Consider the following 22,415-nt stretch of genomic DNA (forward strand, 5'->3'; position numbering starts at 1 on the left):
GCCCAAGCCCCGCCCCCGAGGCCAATGTTCGCTCTGAAAAGGGGTGGGGCTCGAACTGGCGTAGGAGCTACTGCGCAGACGCACTGCGGGGCGGCGGGGGGCGTGGCGCAGCAGGGGGCGTGGCGTGGCGGGGCGTGGCGGCTGAGCACGAGAGAAAGTGAGTTGTTCACTCTCTAATTACCTGTTGGTCCCTCCGAGGGAACGCTCTGATGGCACTAGGACGCCTGTAACACCCTGGGAACAAATCCCAGCGTTCCTTCTAAACCAACGCAGGCCGACTCGAGGCTCTAGCAGTCAGGGGAACCTCAGCAGAACTGAAGACGCTTTGCTTTGTTTCCACAGTAAACGTTTTTGTGGTTATCTCTGCCCTGCTCATGACAATATAATGACGCCAAGTTTATAAATGTCGGTGTAGGCCGGGTGCGGTGGCTCATGCCTGTATTCTCAGCTACTCGGGAGGCAGAGGTGGGAGGATCGCTTGAGGCTGGGAAGTCGAGGCTGCAGTGAGCCATGATCTCGCCACTGCATCCAGCCTGAGCGACAGAAAGACTCTGTCAAAAAAAAAAAAAAGGCAGTGGAGAGAAAAATATTCAGTAAACAGCAACACAGGTGGTCCTGGGAGGACGCAAAAACCCGCAAGCTGATGTTATGTTTGGGAGGAAAGACCTCAAAGACGCGGGGTTTTCGGCAGCACCAAAGACCAAAGACAGGGCTCTTCTTAGCTGCCCAGTTTAGTCATTCCTGGAGGTGTCACCTTGGATAAGTCACTACACTTCTCTGGACCATTTTTCTTTCTTCTGTATGGAACTGTAGAAGCATTGTGACAAACCACTGAGAAGAGAGATGGAAGAGTTTGGAAACATCTTTAAGTAGTTTTCTTGAAAGGGCAGGATAGGAGATACTTAAACATGATCCTAATCATGATCCTTTCATTCATACATATATATGAAATTATATTTTGTGATATAGTGGTGTAAAATAAAAATAAACACCACTTAGGCTGAATTCTCTCCTCCTCCTCCTCCTTCTTTCTTCTTCTTATTTTATAGAGATGGGGGTCTTGCTGTCTTACCTTGCCCAGGCTGGTCTTGAACTCCTAGCCTTAAGCGATCCTTCTGCCTGGTCTTCCAAAGCTATATTCCCCTTTCTTTTCTTTTGATTTATATATATAAAAATCAGGGCTCAAGCGATTCTCCTGCCTCAGCCTCGTGAGTAGCTGGGACTACAGGCATGTGCCACCACGCCCGGCTAATTTTTGTATTTTTAGTAGAGACAGGGTCTCACCATGTTGGCCAGGCTGGTCTCGAACTCCTGACCTCAGGTGATCTGCCCACCTCAGCCTCCCAAAGTGCTGGGACTACAGGCGTGAGCCACTGCGCCCAGCCTAAAATAAATGTTTAAATGTTGTGGGTCGCTAAGAGTATCATGGGCCCTAGGCACTGTATCTGCTACTGTGTTGAATGCATAAGTCAGCCCTTTCTGTCCAGGTTTCCTAATTTGCAAAATGAGGATGATAATAAAACCTACCTCACACAGTTGCTATGATGATTAAAGAAGTCATTATATGTAAAGTATTTTGGACAATGTATGGCACACAGTAGGTGCTATGAGTTAGCTATAATAATTACTACCATTTGGCACTCCCACTAGCAATAAATAGGGACCTCTGTTGCTTAACATTCTTATCAATATCTGATAGTCAAACTTTAAAATGTTCAGTAATCTCTTGGTGTGAAATCATTTCATTTCATTTCATTTCTTTTTTTTTTTTGAGAAACAGCCCAGGCTGGAGTGCAGTGGCGTGATCTCAGCTCACTGCAACCTCCGCCTCCCTGATTCAAGCAAATCTCCTGCTTCAGCTTCCCGAGTAGCTGGGACTACAGGCGCCCACCACCACGCCTGGCTTTTCTGTATTTTTGGTAGAGATGGGGGTTCATCGTGTTAGCCAGGATGGTCTCGATCTCCTGACCTCGTGATCTGCCTGCCTCACCTCAACCTCCCGAAGTGCTGGGATTACAGGCGTGAGCCACTGCGCCTGGTCTATTTCTTACTGAGAAGCTCTTTATTAAAAGAGATCATTTATAGCACACAGAACTCATCCCCCAGTTTCCCTTTTTTGGGAGCTGGAAGTATGTCATCTCTGCATCCCTATAGAGAAGGCACGTATATGCCTCAGTGAGTGTTTGGTGAATGAACGAGTGAGAAATTGAATTCATGCAGGTGGAAGAATTTTGTACCAGAGCTTAAGGCTATTGAGTATTTTTTTTCCCTTTTTTTCTCCCTAACCTCGCTAAAGCTATTAAATATTCACAGAGGAGAGCACTGTTTAGTGGAATTACCATAAGCTTTCAAATCAGGCAAACCTGGGTCCAGATCCATTTGTCCACTTGCTGTGCAACTCTGGGCAAGCAACGTCCCCTCTAAGTGTCTAGCTGACATCTACAAAGTGGGCACCATAATGCCGTTTGGCAGGGTTGTAGTTAGAATGCCACCAATTGAGAATGCTGAAGGTCTATGTGATGCCTGGAACCAACTGGTGCTCAATAAATGTGGGTTCTGGCTGGGCGTGGTGGCCCCGTCTCTACTAAAAATACAAAAATTAATGTGCACAGTGGAGCGTGCCTGTAGTCCCAGCAACTTGGGGAGCTGAGGCAGGAGGATTGCTTGAGCTTGGGAAGTTGAGGCTGCAGTGAGCCAAGATCACGCCACTGCACTCTGGCCTGGGTGACAAAGTAAGACCCTGTCTCAAAAAATAAACATAAAATAAATATAAAATTTTAAAATTTAAAAACAAATCTGGGTTCCTTGCCTTTTCATCTGTTGTCTGGTTTCTGAGTCCCTCAGTGCCTAGCAGAACACTAACAGACTACTGCATGACTTGAGGCCAGAAGCCCGGCTACACAGAGCCATTAGAAAATTGCAAGAGGATTTTAGTGGGGCGCAGTGGCAGGTGCCTGCAATCCCAGCTACTCAGGAAGCTGAGGCAGGAGAATCGCTTGAACCGGGGAGGCGGAGGTTGCAGTGAGCCCAGATAGCACCATTGCACTCCAGCCTGGGAGACAGAGCAAGACTCCATTTAAAAAAGAAAGAAAAAAAAAAAAGAAAGAAAGAAAAGAAAAGAAAACGAAAAAGAAAAAGAAAATGGCAGGAAGAGTCTTGGACTTGGAATCAGAAGATTTGCCTCGCTTCTTTCCATCTCTACCTTCCTGTAAAACCTGAGCACTTCACTTCTCCTCACGGAGCCTAGATTTCCTGCCTTTTAAAAGAAATTGGCTGATAGAGTTAGTTAGATGGCTCTGCAATTCCTCTCCCTTTCATTTTTCTATGTACCCAAGAAAACTGAAATATACGTGCACACAAAAACTTGTAAACAAATGCTTGTAGCAGTATTATTCATAACAGCCAAAAAGCAGAAACGACCCAAATGTCCATAAACAACATGTGGTATATCCATAGAGTGGAATACTATTTGGCCATAAATGAGTAAAATACTGATCTGTGTGAAAACATGGATGAACCTTTATGCTAACTTAGAGGCTGGGAAGGGTGTGTGGTGGAAGCGGGGACAAATGAAGGTTGGTTAATGGGTACCAACATACAGCTACATAGAAGACATACTTTTTTTTTGCGATGGAGTTCTGCTCTTGTTGCCCGGGCTGGAGTGCAGTGGCGCGATCTCGGTTCACGGCAACCTCCGCCTCCCGGGTTCAAGCAATTCTCCTGCCTCAGTCTCCTGAGTAGGTGGGATTACAGGTGCCCACCAGCATGCCTGGCGAATTTTTGTGTTTTTAGTAGAGACGGGGTTTCACCATCTTGGCCAGGCTGGTCTAGAACTCCTGACCTCGTGATCCACCCGCCTTGGCCTCCCAAAGTCCTGGGATTACAGGTGTGAGCCACTGTGCCCAGTCTGTATATTGCAAAGTAGTTAGGAGAGAGCACTTGAAATGTTCCCAACACACAGAAATGATGAACACTCAAGAATGGTGGTTACCCCAAATGCCCCGATTTGATTGATCATTACACATTCTATGCGTGTCACAAATACTCACATGTACCCCAAACTATGTAAAATATTATGTGTCAATAAAATAAAATTTAAAAATAGATTAAGTGAAAGAAGCCAGGCACAAAGGACCACATATTAGAAGACTATTAATACCAGAATAGGGTAATCTGTAGCGGCAGAGTGTAGCTTTGTGGTTCCTTAGGGTGGGTGGGGATAGAGAGTTGGAGGGAAGGAAGAATAGAGGAGTGATACCTAAAGGGCATGGGATCTCTCTTTGAGGTGATGAAAGTGTTCTAACGTTGACATCGTGATATTTGCACACAACTATGAATATACTGACTATTGAATTATACACTTTAAATGGGTGAGTTGGGTGGGGTTCAGTGGCTCATGCCTCTAATTCTAGCACTTTAGGAGGCAGAGGCAGGAGGATCCCTTGAACCCAGGAGTTCCAGACCAGCCTGGGCAACACATCACCACAGCCATCTCTACCAAAAACAAAACAAACAAAACCAAAACACAAACGCAAAAAAAGCGCGGTGTAGTGGTGCATGCCTGTAGTCGCAGCTACTTAGCAGGTTGAGGTGGGAGGATTACCTGAGCCCAGGAGGTTGAGGCTGCAGTGAGCCATGACCGTGCCACTGTAATCTAGCCTGGGCAACAGAGCAGCCAGACCCTGTCTCAAAACTAACTAAATGGGCCGGGCGCGGTGGCTCACGCCTATAATCCCAGCACTTTTTGAGAGGCCAAAGCGGGTGGATCACCTGAGGTCAGGAGTTCTAGACCAGCATGGCCAACATGGTGAAACCCTGTCTCTACTAAGTAAATAAGAAAACAAATAAATTAGCCAGGCCCACGTGGTGGCACACGCCTGTAATCCCAGCTACTCGGGAGGCTGAGACAGGAGAATTGCTTGAACCCAGGAGGTGGAGGTTGCAGTGAGCCAAAATCGGGCCACTGCACTCTAGCCTGGGCAACAGAGTGAGACTCCATCTCAAAAAAACTACAAAGAGGCCAGGCACAGTGGCTCACGCCTGTGATCCCAGCACTTTGGGAGGCTAAGGCAGGAGGATCACCTGAGGTCAGGAGTTTGAGACCAGCCTGACCAGTATGGTGAAACCCCGTCTCTATTAAAAATACAAAAATTAGCCAGGCATGGTGGCAGGTGCCTGTAATCTCAGCTACTCAGGAGGCTGAGGCAAGGGGAATCGCTTGAACCCAGGAGGCAGAGGTTGCAGCGAGCGGAGATCACACCACTGCACTCCTGCCTGGGTGACAGAGCAAGACTCCATCTCAAAATAATAATAATAATAATAATAATAATAATAATAATAATTGGCTGAACATGATGACCTTTCAGGATCAAACTGTAGATGCTATTTAAAAACTATAAACCTGGTATGGTAAGTATATGGATGTTCACTACGCGATTCTTTCAACTTTTCTATATATTTGAAATTTTTCATAATAAAATGTTGGTGTGGGAGCCTGTAGACTGTTTTTGTAATCTGAATTTTGAAAACCTCAAATCAATTCCATGATAATTCTCATGATACTGTCAGTTCCCTGAAGGTAGACACCATGTTCACATCTTCACCTCCCATATCTCTGACGTCCACACTAGTGTCTGGGAGTATTCAGATATTCAATACACATGAATTGAATTAGTGAATCAACACATAAGTGTATTGAATGTGAAATGAATACAGAGATGAATAAGTAGCTGGTAACAATGGCCGTCTGAAGTCCTACGCCAATAGTAATCCTCAGAGATCCTCCTCAAACCTTCCTGTTCGATCTGCAAAGTAACAATAACATTAACAATAATAGCTAATATATATTGAGCGCTCACTGACTGTGAGGGGAGGCAGGTCCAGATTTTGCAGAAAGCGAAGCTTATCCAATTAAGAAAAAGAGTACTAAGCTAAAAATACAAAATAAGATACGCAAGCGAACATTTAGTATGAGAAAATAAATCCCACCTAATGACATTTACAAGATGACAATTACCATATGCAACCTCCAATTACAAAGCATACAAGACATTTTTATTAATTTACAACCTTACACAGCTCTGTAACACTTTCCTCCCTGCATCCTTCGATCTGTATTTCATACCACAACAATTTACAGTTTAAGCAAGTTTTATTTCAGATTCAGGACAGTTGCAGATTTAGCACGGTCGAGTTTGGGAAAATCAAAATCACGTTTCTTTCAGGTATGAATTTAAGTTTACAAGGCATGGCAAACTTTTTTGAGCAGTGACTAATCTTAAATATTCTTTGAATTGTTGACACCCACTAGGTAGAGAAGTGGTCGTGCCCGCGAGGAGCCTCGGAAGGTTAAGCTTTGTTAGCTTCGTGGTAAATCCACCTGAACAGCTACGTTTAACGACTTTTAAGGGAAAGAATCATATCCGCTTTGCTACACGAAAGGGGGAATCCTGAGAGGTAAGACTGGACTCCGGCTTGGAACCGGATTGTGGGGGTCCTCCACGCCTTTCTCAGGACCCTTCTTGTCGCTACCTACCCCGCCTATCTTCCAACAGAAAAACACGGAGGTTCCCAGAACCGAGAGTCGGGAGCCCCAGCTGGCTCCTGGCTGGTTCTGAGCGAGTTCCTCCCCATTCTGGCGCCTGAGGTTTTCGTCTGTGTGATGAGGTGGGCACATCCCGATCTCCCCGTTGGTTCCCAGCGCTGTCAGAACAAAAATGAACGAGAGACAGGAAGCCCCTCGGCGGAGCGTGATCGTTTGGGGAGTTGGGGGGCGGAGGGGTCCCCACTTACTGAAGGGGGTGGGGTGGGTCAGAGCGGAGAGCGGCTCCTTCCTCTCGGAGCCTTGTGTTTCCAGCCGGAGCGTTTTCGCAAAGGGCCCGAAACGCGCTCCTTTTTCCCAGGGACTCTCCCCAGTCACGGCCCGGGCCTTTCCTAAAAGCACTCTCACTGGCCGCCGTTTCCTCTCGGCTGGACCAGAGAGGCAGCCTGGATAGCCGACCCAACCCGCCTAGGACCCGCTGGCTCCAGTGCTGAGGAGCTTAGAGAAGGAGAAGTTGTAACAAGGCGGATGGCTGGGCCTGGGGAGATGGGGGAACCATAGAGAGGCGGGCGGGTAGAGGGGCCAATGTGGGAGTGCAGACGAGAGGAAGCCTGCGGGTAGATGGGCAAGAAGGGAAAACACTAGAGACGCGGGACGGCTAGACGGGCCGTCAGGAGCGAGATGCAGTGTGGGGCGGGCCGCTGGCCTCCGAAGGCGGGAACGGAAAACGGATCTCCTTGGGTTGAGGGATGTTGGCATGTCGGGAGGTCTTTAGTCTCAGTCCAACGCTACCAGCGTGCCCTAGAGCTGTGAACTCTTAGTCGGCTTCATATTATTTGTCACTTGTAAAACAGGAATGATTCTGTTACCGCTCAGGGTGATGAAATAAAATCATGTATGAAAGGACTAAGCATAGTGCCTTTGCACAGATAATATGGGACACCTGGGAACGGCTGCTATTATTTTCCCACTCTGAAGTTCTTCTGCAGCTCTGAAGTTCATCAGGGAATTAAAACTAGGCACTCGTGCATTAAAAGAGAGAGAGAGAGAGAGAGAGAGAGAGAGAGAGAGAGATCTGAGGATTCCCATATAATCACTCTCAAGGTGTCTCCGTCTCTAAAGCCTCGTCCCGAGCTCAGACTTCATTCTTTCTCATGTGGGTCACAGTATCAGCCAGCCTCCTCCTCCCTTCCCTAGTCTCTCAGCTCCCAACTCAGCCGCTGAACATAGACAGATCCTTTTTGTTTGTGTGTTTGTTTGTTTGTTCTGTTTGAGACGGAGTCTCGCTCTGTCGCCCAGGCTGGAGTGCAGTGGCACAATCTCGGCTCACTGCAAGCTCCGCCTCCCGGGTTCACGCCATTCTCCCGCCTCAGCCTCCCGAAAAACAGGGACTACAGGCGCCCGCCACCACGCCTGGCTAATTTTTGTGTTTTTAGTAGAAACAGGGTTTCACCATGTTGGCCAGGATGGTCTCGATCTCTTGACCTCAGGTGATCCACCCGCCTCGGCCTCCCAAAGTGCTGGGATTACAGGCGTGAGCCACCGTGTCCGGCCAAGTCCAGATTCTTTAGTCTGGTAGTTGTGGATGTCTCCACCAGCATCGTCCCCTGCTTGGTCCATTGTGTGTGCTCAGTTGCCCTGAAAGATGGACAGTTCTTTAGGCTCTTTCAGTCCTGGCTTTTATACCCGCTTCCCCATCTTGGCTAACTCTCTTGTGTTCTCCAAGACAACTCAGATGTCACACTGGAAAACCTTTCCAATTCTATTCCTCTCCCCTGCTGAGTCAAGTGGCCCTTCTGGCCTCTTGCACCTGTCATTGCACTTATGACCCTGCATTATGATTGCCTGTTTGTTTACCTGTCTACTTCTGGAGACCTGTCTGTGCAATATGGTTAAGTTACTAGCCACATGTGGCTTGAAATTGTATTAGGCCAAATTGAAACATGCTGTAAGTGGAAAATAGACACTAGATATCCAAGATTTAGTACAACGAAAATGAATGTAACGCAACTCAGTAATTTTTATACTGCTTATATGTGAAAAGTTTTGGTAATATTTTAGATAGGGTGGGTTCAATAAAATGTTATTCATATGCACTTCACCTGTTTGTTTTTTACTTTATCAATGTGGCAACTATTAGACAGAAATAATTATATATGTATATTTACACTGGCTAGCATATACATAGAAGACTATAGGTGTAAGTATTTCCTTGCTCTGTTGGCTGAAAGGGCTTAGAAGCCATGATGCCCCAGCAGCAATGAGCACACTAAGCACCCAGGTGTTGGTTTCTGATACCAATCTCCCAGGACTCCTTGGGAAAATGATGGTAGGAATGGGACAGGAAACATACAAGATGGGCCCAAACGATCTTCTTTTTCTTTTTTTATTTTTTGGTTTGTTTGTTTTTTGAGACAGAGTCTCGCTCTGTTGCCCAGGCCAGAGTGCAGTGGCGTGATCTTGGCTCACTGCAGCCTCCGCCTCTTGGGCTCAAGCGATTCTCCTGCCTCAGCCTCCCAAGTAGCTGGGAACACAGGTACCTGCCACCATGCCCGGCTAATTTTTGTATTTGTAGTAGAGACAGGGTTTCACCATGTTGGCCAGGATGGTCTCGAATTCCTGACCTCAAGTGATCCGCCTGCCTCGGCCTCACAAAGTGCTGGGACTACAGGTATGAGCCACTGCGCCCAGCCCCTTTATCTTTTTCTTCCTTTCTTTCTTTTTTTTTTTTTTTTTTTTTCTGAGATAGGGTCTTGCTTTGTCACCCATGCTGGTGTGCAGTGCCACAGTCATTGCTCCCTGCAGCCTCGACCTCCTGGGCTCAAGCGATCCTGCCACCTCAGCCTCCTGAGTAACTTGCACTACAGGTGTTCACGCCATCACACCCGGCTAAGTTTTGTATTTTTTTGTAGAGACAGGGCTTCACCATGTTGCCCTGGCTGGTCTTGAACTCCTGGGCTCAAGTAATCCTCCCACCTTGACCTCCAAAAGTGCTGGGATGACAGATGTGAGCTACCATGTCTAGCCGCCATAATTTCTGTTTTTTTTCTTTTCTTTTCTTTTTTTTTGAGAGCGAGTCTCACCCTGTCACCCAGGCTGGAGTGCAGTGGCGTGATCTCAGCTCACTGCAACCTGCGCCTCCCGGGTTCAAGCAGTTCCCTGACTCAGCCTCCTGAGTAGCTGGGATTACAGGTGTCTGCCACCACACCCAGCTAATTTTTGTATTTTTAGTAGAGACAGGATTTCACCATCTTGGCCAGGCTGGGTTCGAACTCCTGACCTCCTGATCCACCCACTTCGGCCTCCCAAAGTGCTGGGATTACAGGCGTGAGCCACCGCGCCAGGCCTACTGCCATAATTTCATTCAACCTCTCTGGTCCTCAGTTTCCTTATCTGTGAAATGTTAGTGCTGAATTTGAGAAACCAAGGGGCCTTCTTCCAAATTCTAGTCGTGAGTTAGGTAAGATTCTTTAGTGAGGCTGAACGAGTCTTTGAACTTGAGTTTCTGTAGGCTAGAGGAAACAGTAGTCCCCTACCTACTTCTCCCAGGTTCTAAGGTGGGTGAGACATTTTGATATTTTGGTCTTTGTCGCCCCCACGAGGCCTAGGAGGGTTCCCTATCGCCCCAGGTGTCCAATAAAGATCAATCCGCCAGGTGCTGTGGCTCAGGCCTGTAATCTCTGCACTTTGGGAGGCCGAGGAGGGCGGATCACCTGAGGTCAGGAGTTCAAGACCAGCCTGATCAACATGGAGAAACCCCGTCTCTACTAAAAATACAAATTAGCCCGGCGTGGTGGCGCATGCCTGTAATCCCAGCTACTCCGGAGGCTGAGGCAGGAGAATCGCTTCAACCCGGGAGACGGAGGTTGCAGTGAGGTGTGCTGAGATCATGCCGTTGCACTCCAGCTTGGGCAACGAGAGCGAAACTCCGTCTCAAAAAAAAAAAAAAAAAAAAAAAAAAAAAAGAAGAAGTGAGAAAGATTTACTTGCCACCTAGGGTAACTGCTGGTCTTCTTTCCCCTATTAGTGTAACTCAGTGTAATCTATTTCAACTCTGCACCTGCTGGACTTTGTGAATAGGGAGTTTACTCTCTGGTCTCAGTAGCCCCATCGATAAAAGGGAATAACTTATCTCCTCCTTGTCAACAGCCAGATGGTGGTGATTTGCCAAATCTAAGACATCTATTTTCTTGCCTTGTTCTTCTTTATTTTTCCCCTCTCAGTTTTAAAACTGGATAGCCCCAAGACTTCTTCCAAACCAGGGTGAGTTGCTCACCTATTTTGTCCTCACTTGTATCCTTAAGTGCAAACTGTCATTACCTTATTGGCCACCAGGGGGTGCCCTACACATATAGTACTGTGGTTAAAGAAGCTGGCTCAGGAGAAAGCGAAGAACCAGGGCCCAGTTCCCAGCCTTGCCCTGAGTTCCTACAAACCTTCAAGGGCCTGCTCTACTTCACAGAGCATCATGTCTCACACTCAGCATCCTCCTGGCCTTATGACATGAACATGTGTGTGGTCCTGTGGAAAAGTCTTTAAGTACTCCAGCCGCCTCTGCCACCTGGGTGGATGATCACTGACTCTCTATCCATTGTTCCCAACATTTCCAGGAGGTGGCTCAGCATATCCCGGCTGGCTGCGGAGGCTGAGGCCACATACTTTATTTATTTATTTATTTATTTAGAGACGGAGTTTCGCTTTTTTTTCCTTTTTTTTTTGAGATGCAGTCTTGCTCTGTCGCCCAGGCTGGAGTGCAGTGGCCCGATCTCGGCTCACTGCAAGCTCCCCATCCCGGGTTCTTGCCATTCTCCTGCCTCAGCCTCCCCAGCAGCTGGGACTACAGTCGCCCGCTGCCATGCCCGGCTAATTTTTTTTGTATTTTTAGTAGAGACGGAGTTTCACCGTGTTGGCCAGGATGGTCTCAATCTCCTGACTTCGTGATCCGCCCGCTTCGGGCTCCCAAAGTGCTGGGATTACAGGCGTGAGCCATCGTGCCCGGCCAGGAGTTTCACTCTTGTTGCCCAGGCTGGAGTGCAATGGCGCCATCTCGGCTCACTGCAACCTCCGCCTCTCGGGTTCAAGCGATTCTCCTGCCTCAGCCTCCCAAGTAGCTGGGATTACAGGCATGTGCCACTTCGCCCTGCTAATTTTGTGTTTTTAGTAGAGATGGGGTTTCTCCATGTTGGTCAGGCTGGTCTCGAACTCCCGACCTCAAGTGATCCTCCCGCCTCAGCTTCCCAAAGTGCTGGGATTACAGGTGTGTGCCACTGTGCCCGGCCAGGAAAGATTTTCTAGAGTAGGAAAGACAGCATAAAGTATTTCTAGAAATCGGACCTGAAATCAGAAAGGTCTAGCAATTTGTCTGTTGCTACAGAGCAAAGGCAGAGGGCGGAAATTCTTCAACTCATGAGACAGTTGAAGACAGACCCTAACTCTTGATATGCTCCATGGCAAGAAAATGGAGTACCATATCCCCATTGGTTAGGTGGTAATGCCAAGGCCATAGAGGGGCAGTCATTGGCCCTGGATCACACTGCTAGTCAAAGCTGGCTAGTAGGATGTAAAGGAAAATAAAAGTCTCAGGGCTGCCAAATTCATTATGCCCAAGGTAAGCCTGGAGACTGAGTCATGCAACACTGCTGTCTGCTTCCCAAACTGCTGTCGTTGCTTCACAACCCGGTGTCAAAGCATTACACATTAGCCAGACCCTCACAGAAAGACAAAGGGCCTCAGGCATCTCCACAGGACCACCAGTACAGATTGTTCTTTGCTGTCGTCCATCCTTCCTCCCATAAAACAAGAAAATGGGCCGGGTGCTGTGGCTCACACCTGTAATCCCAACAATTTGGGAGGTGGAGGCGGGCAGATCACCTGAGGTCAGAAGTTCCAGACCAGCCTGGCCAACATGGTGAAATCCCGTCTCTAGTAAAAAAAAAAAAATTAAAAAACCAAAAACAAACAAACAAACCAAAAAAAAAAAAAAAAAAAAAAAAACAATTAGCCGGGTGTGGTGACCCATACCTGCAATCCCAGCTACTTGGGTAGGCCCGGGCAGGAGAATCGCTTGAACCTGGGAGCTGGAGGTTCCAGTGAGCCAAGATGGCGCCACTGCACTCCAGTGTGGATGACAGAGTGACTCTGTCTAATAATAATAATAATAATAATAATAATAATAGAACATGTCCCTTGTAACTTTAGGTCTGCAATCTAAGTCTAGTTCCTAAAACTAAAGTCTGTTTGATTTCACACTGATAATGCTTATCTTCCCAGGTACAGAACAAAAACGGTGAGCTCAATCATTGTTGAGGTGGGTTGGGTGGATCACTTGAGGTCAGGAGTTCAAGACCAGCCTGGACAACATGGTGAAACCCCATCTCTACTAAAAGTACAAAAATTAGCCGACGGTGGTGGTGTGCACCTGTAATCCCAGCTACTCGGGAGGCTGAGGCAGGATAATCGCTTGAACCCGGGAGGTGGAGGTTGCAGTGAGCCAAGATCACGCCACTGCACTCTAGCCTGGGCGACAAAGCAAGACCCCGTCCCAAAATAAATAAATAAATAAATAAATAAATAAATAAGTAAGTAAATGGGAATAAATGAAAGTCTTTCCTTGGCTCAGTAGCCCTGGGGGACAAGGGAAGGGAGGAAGAAAGTCTTTTCTATTGTATAGTCTTTCCCTTTGTAGAAAGACTGGCTCCTTCTCGAGCCCAGAAGGATAAAGTGACTTTTTAAGGAAAGTCCTTTTCTAGCTGGGCGCGGTGGCTCACGCCTGTAATGCCAACACTTTGGGAGGCGGAGGCAGGCGAATCACAAAGTCAGGAGTTCGAGACCAGCCTGGTCAACATGGTGAAACCCCGTGTCTACTAAAAATACAAAAAGAATCAGCCGGGCGTAGTGGCGGACGCCTGCAATCTCAGCTAGTCGGGAGGCTGAGGCAGGAGAATAGCTTGAACCTCCAGATGCGGGGGTTGCAGCGAGCCGAGATCACTCCGGTGAACTCCTGCACTCCAGCCTGGGCAACAGAGCGTGACTCCGTCTCAAAAAAAAAGAAAAGTCCTTTTTTTTTTTTGACAAAAGCCAGCTCTGTTGTATTCCCTCCCTCAGCATCCGGCACGGCGCCAAATAGTGATTTCATTTTAACTTTTGTGTAGTGTGTGTGGAGTAGCAAGCTGCGCGACGCAGGAACCTTTCTCTTATGGGTGCGTTTCCGGACGGAGTGCTTTCCTGCTGCTCTCTGAATCCGGAAGCTGTCGGAGAAGTCGGAGTATCCCGGAAGTCGTCCCTGCGGCCACTTCCGGACGTGAAAGTTTGCTGCGTAGGGCTAGGGAGACCGGGCCGGACTGCGGGGAGTGAGCAGGTTTAGCCGTGACGGCATTCTTAAGAGTCCTGCCCAAGTGAGGGATTTGGGGTGTGGGACAGAGTGGTCCCCAGGGCAGTGGGCATTGGAAACTGAGAGGCCCTGCGAAGGAGGCTTGGAGAGGGGCTGCGGAGACCAGGGGACGAGGTATAGGAAGAGGAGGGCAGAAAGCCTTGGGAGTGGGCTTGGATCCAGTTGCCCGAGAGGCACAGGCCTGGGACTCACTGTATTTCCCAAGGGGAGAAGGGGCTATTTCCCATGGGAAGACAAAGTGGGATGAATAGTGGACCTTGAGAAGAGGGGGTGGCCAAGAAAAGGTTCCTGAAGGACGCAGGACCCAGACTGCAGGCTGGGGAGGGTTTGGGCAGCCAGAGGGAGGTGAGGGTGCTGGAGCGGGGGTCACTCGGTCACTCTAGCCGGAGATCTGAGCGGCTTCTGCTCCCTCTGCGCTGTGGAGTGCGTCTGTTTGCCAGCCTCGCTGGACCGTTGAGAGGATTCATCGAGACCCTGGATATGAATATGCAGTGTGAACTGAAGTTTGGGGACATGAGTAATCAGTCACAGTGGCCCAAGATTTGAGGTGTAAATGGAGAAGTCAATGATTCGCTGCAGCTGTGTGGAACAGGTTGGGTGAGGGCAAGGGTGGGAAAGGTGGCTGAGGTCAGGTTGGGCGAGGCCTTTCATGCCAGGCTGAGAGGCTTATACTGTAGGGAGGATTTTAAGCAGAGGAGCTGGTGGACTGGTGAGCAGGGCATATAGGTGACACCTAGCCAACTTGAGAGGTCAGAATACATGATTCCAGAAGGCTAAGGAGAAGGCTGCCAGCAAAGGGGAAGAATTCTCAGGGCGAGGAAAACACAGACGCCTTTGCGTGTGGAGCTGTGTAAATGCAAGGTCTGGCCAGGGGCCTGTGAGATGCCGTGTGTGCTTGGAGCACAGGAATGAGAAGTGAGGTGGGGAAGTGGCTGGGCCACCTCACAAAGGGTCTCAGAGTCTAGGCTGAGAAACTCGGACTTGGTCCTGAGGGTAAAGGGAGCCAGGAGAATGTTACGCATGGTGCTGAGGTTGCATTCAACACAGCTGTGAGAAGAACCTGTCGAGGTCAGGCCAATGTGGGGGAGGAACTGGAGGCCAGGGTACCAGGGAGAAGGCTTGTGTGGTGGTGCTGGTGAGAAGGAAGGGGCCAGAACTTCGTCTGGAGAATGGAGGGCATTGCCCAGCTCTTGGAGAACGGAGGGGAGTGCCCTCAGGGGGTGGAGGTGATGGAACTTGGTGCTTGTCTGACTTTGGGGAGTGAGGGAGTGGGAGGAAATGGGGACGTTCAAAGTTCTAGATGGTGGGACAAGAATTTTGTCTAGATGGTGTGGCTTCCCGATGATCATGTCTTGGGGGTGAGCAGGGGTTCTCTTTGTTGGGGAGCTGGGTAGGGAGGTAATGCTTGACTTTTGGACGGGGCGATCAAATTCATTCATTTATTCAACCAATATCGAATTGATTCCCTACCCTTTCCTGAGACCTTTGATAGATTCTGAGAGTAGAAAATTGACCAGGATGGAGCTGGGCCTTGGAGAGTGGGGAAGGCAGGCAGTCACACAGCAGGCAGTAGATCGACGAGGCCATCATGGATCGTGCTGTGGGATGTGAAGGAAACGAACAGACGGAGGACACCGAGCAGGGCACCTGGAGCTAACACGGTCACTAAAGGCTGCTGTGACCAGGTGTTCTGTGAGCTGAAACCTGAAGGCCAGGAAGGAGCCATTCTTGTGAGGAGCTGAAAGGAATATCACAGAGAGGGGAAGAGCAAGCACAAAGGCGTTCCAGATGGGAGAGGCCAGTGCATCAGGCAAGGGAGAGGCAGCACCATGATGCCCAGAAGGGAAGGCAGCTGCGAGGACAGTCTATGCAGGGCCTTGCAGTGTCTGGGTTTACTCTAAGGGCAGAAGGGAAGGTTTAGATCATAATGCACTGCGTTCTGTAATTCCTGGGCTCAGGCAGTCCTCCTGTCTCAGCTTCCTGGGTAGTTGGGACTGTAGGCAGGCACCACCACCTCTGCCTAATTATTATTACTTTTTTGGAGAGACAGGGTCTCAATATGTTGCTCAGTCTCAGAAGGGAAGGTTTTAAGTCAGGGAATGATTCTATGAGCTTAAAAAATCACTTGGAAATTGCCACAAGGAAGGGAGGGAGAAGGCCAGGCATGATGGCTTACGCCTATAATCCCAGGACTTTGGGAGACTGAGGCAGGTGGATGCTCGAGGCCGGGAGTTCGAGATCAGTTTGGGCAACACGGTGAAACCCTGTCTCTTCTAAAATTACAAAAAAGTAGCTGGCTGTGGTGGTGCACGCCTGTAATCCCAGCTACTCAGGAGGCTGAGGTGGGAGAATTGCTTGAACCTGGGAGGTGGAGGCTGCAGTGAGCCGAGATCCCACCACTGCACTCCAGCCTGGGTGACAGAGCGAGACTCTGTCTGAAAAAAGAAACAGCAACAGAAAAACGAGAGGGGAGGGAGAGTGATGGAGGGAAGGCTGCTACTGCTATAAGCTGGGGGTAATTGGTGGTGGTTGGCGCTGGGGTGGCAGCGGCGACGGTGGGATTCCAGGGAAATGTATGGCTTGCTGACAGGGTCATGTGCACTGACCCAGTGCGGGCAGAGGCAGGTGCTGTCCTGGCCATCCTGCTTGAGGATATGTGACCTCAGGCCAATCACACGATCTCTTTGAGCTTTGCTTCCCTCATCTGTAAAACACGGATCCTCATGGTACTTTCCTTGTAGCTCTGCCCTGAGGATGCTGTGCATTTAGCAATGGCTGTTCCCGAGTGAGGGCTCAATAAATGGTGGTTATTGTTGTCATTATTTCTGGGGACAGCAGTGGGGGTGGGGGTTGTGGCCACTATAATGCCAATAGTTATATGGTCTGAAACTCAAGAGAGGGATTGTGTTAGTTTCATTGCGTCTCTATGAGTGAATACTTGAGGCTGGGTAATTTACAAAGAAAAGAGGTTTAATTGGCTCATGGTTCTGCAGGCTGTACAGGATGTGTGGTCCTGGCAGCTGTTTCTGGCGAGGGCTTCAGGAAGCTTACAATCATGGTGGAAGGTAAAGGGGTGGTTGGCATATGGTGGGGGGAAAAGACTGGTGAGAGGTGACACGCTTTTGTTTTTTGTTTTTTTGAGATGGAGTCTTGCTCTGTTGCCAGGGTGGTGTGCAGTGGTACAATCTTGGTTCACTGCAACTTCTGCATCCCAGGTTCAAGTGATTCTCCTGCCTCAGCCTCCCGAGTAGCTGGGACTACAGGCGCCCACCACCACACCCAGCTAGTTTTTGTATTTTTAGTAGAGATGGGGTTACACCGTGTTGGCCAGGATGGTCTCGATCTCTTGACCTCATGATCCGCCTGCCTCACCCTCTCAAAGTGTTGGGATTACAGGTGTGAGCCACTACGTCCGGCCTGACATGTTCTTTTAAACAACTAGATCTCGTGAACTCAGCGAGATCTCAGTCATTACCTCAAGGATGGCACCAAGCCATTCATGAAGGATCCACCTCCGTGATCCAAATGCCTCCCACCAAGCCCCATCTCCAACACTGGGGATTACATTTCAACATGAGATTTGGAGGAGGCCAGGTGTGGTGGCTCAACCCTGTAGTCCCAGCACTTTGGGAGGCCGAGGCAAGTGGATCATGTGAGGTCAGGAGTTGGAGACCAGGTGGCCAATATGGTGAAACCTTGTCTCTACCAAAAATATAAAATTAGCCGGGAGTGGTAACGCATGCCTGTAATCTCAGGTATTTGGGAGGCTGAGGCAGAAGAATCGACTGAGCCCGGGAGTTGGAGGTTGCAGTGAGCCTAGAATTGTGCCACTGCACTTTAGCCTGGGCGAAGAGCAAGACTCCATCTCAAAAAAAAAAAAAAAAAAAAAAAAAAAAAAAAAAAAAAAAAAATTGGAGGAGACAAACATTTTATCAGGGATCTGGGCAAGAGACTCAGGTTGGGTAATTGTCCAAGTAGACCAGGGGTTCTCAACCAGGAGCAATGTTGCCCCCTAGGGGACACAGGCAATGTCTAGAGACATTTTGGGGTGTCACGACTGGGGTTGGGGAAGGGTGCTACTGGCATCTGGTGGGCGGAGGCCAATGATGCTGCTCAACATCCTACAGTGCACGGGATGGTCCCCCACAACAAAGAGTGGTCTGGCTCAAAATGTGTGGTGGCCCACGCCTGTAGTCCCAGCTGCTTAGGAGACTGAAGTGGAAAAGGATCACTTGCACCTGGGAGGTTGAGGGTGCAGTGAGCCAGAAGCATGCCACTGCACTCCAGCGTGGGTGACAGAGTGAGACTCTGTCTCAAAAAATAGACATACCGCCCAGTGAAATGTTTAAAAAGTACCTTGTGTTCCAAACCAAATATAACTGTGAGGCCTTTTGGGCTGTTGGGCCTGCAGTTTACAACTGGTTGACAGTGGTCTCTGGAGTTGTTCCATAAGGCAGGAGCCACATGTGGCTTAAATTTTGATTATGGGAAATTATTACTTTTTGAGAGTCTCCCTCTGTTGCCCAGGCTGCAGTGTAGTGACATGATCTTGGCACACTGCAACCTCCACCTCCTAGGTTCAAGCGATTCTCCTGCCTCAGCCTCCCAAGTAGCTGGAACTGAAGGGGGGCACCACTACACCCGGCTAATTTTTGTATTTTTAGTAGAGACGGAGTTTCACCATTTTGGCCAGGCTGGTCTCAAACTCTTGACGTCAGGTGATCCGCCCACCATGGCCTCCGAAAGTGCTGGGGTTACAGGCGTGAGCCACTGTGCTGATTACTGGAAATTTAATACAATTTAAAATTCAGGTCCTCTGATACACCAGCCAAATTTCAAGAGTGTAAGAGTCCCACGTGCCTAGTGACCGTCATAGAACTTGGTACCACTGCAGAAAGTTCTGATGGACAGTGCTCTAGGATGTAGCGGTGGCACCCCCAGGGTCCTGGGGCTGGCTGCAACTGTTACTCCTCTTCTGTCCCCCACTCCCAGCTGCACCTGCACCTGCAGATGCTGCTGCTGCCGCCCTCCTGCGAGGCCGCGGCGCCACGTGGCTGGAGGAGGAGCTGCAGCGGCCGCATGTGCAGCCCTCTCCAGTGCAGCTGCAGCGCCACCGCGCGTTGCTTTCGACGCCCGAGTCCTTCGCATGCGCAGCCAGCGCCTGGGCCTCAAGTGCCCCAGGACCTGGCGCAGCCCGCGAGCCCGCATCAGGCTTCCAGTGGGCCCCGTGGGCAGTGCCAGCCTTTCCCACCTCCGCATCTGGCAAGGCCTGGCCTTCGCTGCGTCTCGGTGTCCCCATGTGCCTTCTGGAAATACCACACCTCCCCACCTGCGCACGTAGCCGTCTGGCCCTCTGTGGGCCTCGGTGCCCGCATGTGCCCTGTGGGAAGCACACACCTTCCCCAACTATCTGGCAGCATCTGGCCTTCTCCGGGCCTCGGTCTCCCCATTTGCTGGGTGGAGAATCACGGCCCGGCCACATCGGAGCCAATGGCTGGCCTCTGGACCTCGGTCTCCACATTTGCCCAGCCGGCAGGAACATCCCTTCTCCCGCCCTCTACCTCGGTGGGTGGCCACGGCCGAGCAGACAGCGACGGCCCAGTGGAAAGAGGACAAACCCTTGTGGGCCTTCGGGCAAAGACGTAACTTTGCTTAGTCTCGGTTTATTGGCCGATCTCTTGTCAAGCGGCGGAATCGTTCCAGTCCGGAGGTGGGAGGGGAGCGGGGCCGCCGGGGGCGGGCGTCTTCAGCGAGCCCCGCGCCTCCGGTCCCCTCCCCGCAGGGCGCTCCGCAGAGCCGAGGGGTGGGAGCGCCGGCTCCAGGCGGCGGAACCTCCGCACGGGGCTCGCGCGCTTCCGGCCGGCGCCTTTTCCCAGGGACGCAGCCAACCCCTCGCACCCCCGCGCCCGCGCCCCCAGTCCCCGCGTCCCCGGCGCCGCCGGCCCGGAGCTGCCCGGAAGTCTCGGTTCCGCCGCCGGCGCTCGCCAGGGGAAGCCCGGGGCCGCCCGGGACCTCGGCCCGCTCCTCCGGACCCGAGAGGCCGCCGCACGGGGTACGGGGGCCGGGATGGAGGGAGGAGCCTGGCCCCGGGACGACGCCGAGGCCGGGCAGGCTGGGGGAGTGCGCTGGAGCCGCCGGAGATGGGGATGGGGGTGGGGAGCGGCAGGGTCGGGCGGAGGGACGGGAGGGGCAGTCGAGGCGCCAAGGCTCCTTGGGGAAGTGAGGGGAATAGGAGGGGCCCCGGGGCCGGGAGGCGGGGGGCGGTGTGTAGCGGGATGGGGGCGAAAACGCCCGGGTGCTGGGGTTCCCAGAAACAAGGGGAGTAGAGCAAAAGAACGGGCGGGGGCCGTGCTGTGTGTAACAGGGAGAGGGATGGGGCTCCTGGAAGAGGTGAAGAAGAGAAGGAGAGATGCCAGATGTACACAGAAAGGAGGGGAAGTGGGCTTGGGAGAGGTGCTGTGGGAAGCGGAGACCCGGGGCCTGGTGCGCATAACGGGGTTTGGGAGAGGGCCCCTGATGGGTACAGAAAGAAGTAACGATGTCACCGCCATATATAGGGGCGGGGGAGAAAAGGGGGCCCTTGGGGAGAATGTAGCAGGTAGCCAGGTTGGGAGGTTGGGGTATACAGAAGGAAGGCATTTGAGGGGTGTATAGATGTAGTGAGACGATGGGTTCTGCAGTGAGTAGAGGTGGCTAGACTTCGAGGTGCTAAGTGTAGGAACAGGATGGAAAGGCCCTAGTGAAATGTGGGGAATTGGGTTAGTGGGGCTCTGGGGAGGTACCTAGAGAGGAAGTGAGGGAGGCCACGGAATATGAAGATGGGGAGGCCCTGTGGCATGTAGTGGGGATGGAGCCCCAGGAGGGCCTGGAAGCCGATGCGGGGGCTGGTTGGGCGGGGGGTGCGGCAGAGGGAGGGGAAGCAACCTGAACTGGGGCTGGGCAACAGGGAAAGAAGAAACCACAGATTAGAGAAATCTAGGCGATCAGCAGGGCCGGGGTGTGAGATGTAGAGAGGTAAACAGATTGAGGGATTGATTGCTGGGGTGGGTTGAGAGAGGAAAAGGGAAGAAAAGTCGGGGGACTACGCCCTCAGACCTGACCTGGGTGCTGAGAGGTGGATCCAGGAGTGGCAAGTGGTGGCGGGGTTTTGCAGAGCTCAATTGGATGTCCTCTCCGAGGCAGCTTGATGGAACGTGGGAGAGCTGGGCTGGAGTGAGTTGTTATTTTGCTGGGGAGGTGGTCAGTGGCGCACAAAGGGTAACAAGCAGCGATAGTGGGGACGCTTTCCATTTTAGGAAGCTTTTCCTAAAAGGAAGTGGCAATTTTAACTAATCTCCCCTCCGCCGCTCCCAGCTGCCGCTCCAGATGCTGCTGCTGCCGCCGCGGCCACCCCACCCTCGGTCCTCCTCTCCGGAGGCCATGGACCCACCGCCCCCCAAGGCTCCCCCTTTCCCCAAGGCGGAAGGCCCCTCCTCCACTCCTTCCTCGGCGGCGGGGCCCCGACCCCCGCGGCTGGGCCGCCACCTCCTCATCGACGCCAATGGGGTCCCCTACACATACACGGTGCAGCTGGAGGAGGAGCCCCGGGGCCCGCCCCAGCGCGAGGCGCCCCCAGGAGAGCCCGGCCCTCGCAAGGGCTACAGCTGCCCGGAGTGCGCCCGTGTCTTTGCCAGCCCTCTGCGGCTGCAGAGCCACCGCGTGTCGCACTCGGACCTCAAGCCCTTCACGTGCGGCGCCTGCGGCAAGGCCTTCAAGCGCTCCAGCCACCTGTCGCGGCATCGCGCCACGCACCGCGCCCGCGCCGGGCCGCCGCACACCTGCCCGCTCTGCCCACGCCGCTTCCAAGACCCCGCGGAGCTGGCGCAGCACGTGCGCCTCCACTAAGCTCGAGACCCGGCTTGAGCTGCCCTGCCCCTCTCAGGGCCACGAAGTCTGACCCACACAGCGTCACTCACTCCCACACACACTCCCTGGCTCCGCTGAGGTTACTGCCTTACCCTGGGCCTCAGTTTCCCCACCTTCCAAAGGGAGGAGCATCATTCCTTCCTTACCCCCTTTCTAGCTGTGTGATGTAGACCAAAGTCGTTGCCCCTCCCTGGGCCTGGGAACCAGTCGGAACTGGGTTCCGGTCCAGCTGTGCTGTGTGAGCCTTTGCAAGTGACATGACCTCTCTAAACCTTGGTTTTCTGCTCTCTGGAGCGGTGAACCGGTGGTTGACTGTGGGGAAGAGATGATAAAGAGCACGGGCACGGTCTGGTTCATTTCTGTATCTACCCCCCTTCCGCCCACGTCCCCTACCCTTTGCTCAATAAACATTCCGCACTTCATTTTCAAGCTCTTCCTTGCGTGTACGTGCGCGTTGGGTGCTGGGGGGTGGAGACCGGATCTTCCTCGCTTGGGTACTTTCCTCTCGGTGTGTGTTTCTGGCCGGAGCCGTTTCGCGACGGCCCGGGCGCCCCGCCCCCACCTTCCTTCCCTAGACCC

General features: G+C 51.5%; 1 protein-coding gene across 3 annotated transcripts; it reads left to right on the forward strand.

Annotated features, from left to right (window-relative positions):
• The first annotated feature begins 13,812 nt into the window (after positions 1-13,812).
• Positions 13,813-22,258, forward strand: ZNF580 (zinc finger protein 580). Of its 3 annotated transcripts, none has more exons than XM_045380082.3 (2): positions 13,813-14,523; positions 21,285-22,258. In XM_045380082.3, exons 1-2 carry the CDS (start codon positions 14,485-14,487, stop codon positions 21,813-21,815), a joined length of 570 nt encoding a protein of 189 aa, XP_045236017.1. In that variant the 5' UTR covers positions 13,813-14,484; the 3' UTR covers positions 21,816-22,258. The 3 variants fall into 3 exon arrangements, with proteins under 3 accessions (XP_045236017.1, XP_065391036.1, XP_005590476.1); XM_065534964.1 differs by having other exon boundaries at positions 13,813-14,045; XM_005590419.4 differs by lacking the exon at positions 13,813-14,523 and adding an exon at positions 19,848-19,983.
• Positions 22,259-22,415: the final 157 nt, after the last annotated feature.

This window comes from Macaca fascicularis, chromosome 19 (assembly GCF_037993035.2).
Source record: "Macaca fascicularis isolate 582-1 chromosome 19, T2T-MFA8v1.1".
Lineage (NCBI taxonomy): Eukaryota > Metazoa > Chordata > Mammalia > Primates > Cercopithecidae > Macaca > Macaca fascicularis.

What these genes read in the sequence shown, in the direction of transcription:
- ZNF580 (XM_045380082.3), top strand. Translation starts at nt 14,485, where the DNA reads ATGGAGAAGTCAATGATTCGCTGCAGCTGTGTGGAACAG. An exon ending in GCTGCAGCTGTGTGGAACAG is followed by an intron (nt 14,524 to 21,284) that starts GTTGGGTGAGGG and finishes CGCCGCTCCCAG; the next exon opens with CTGCCGCTCCAGATGCTGCT.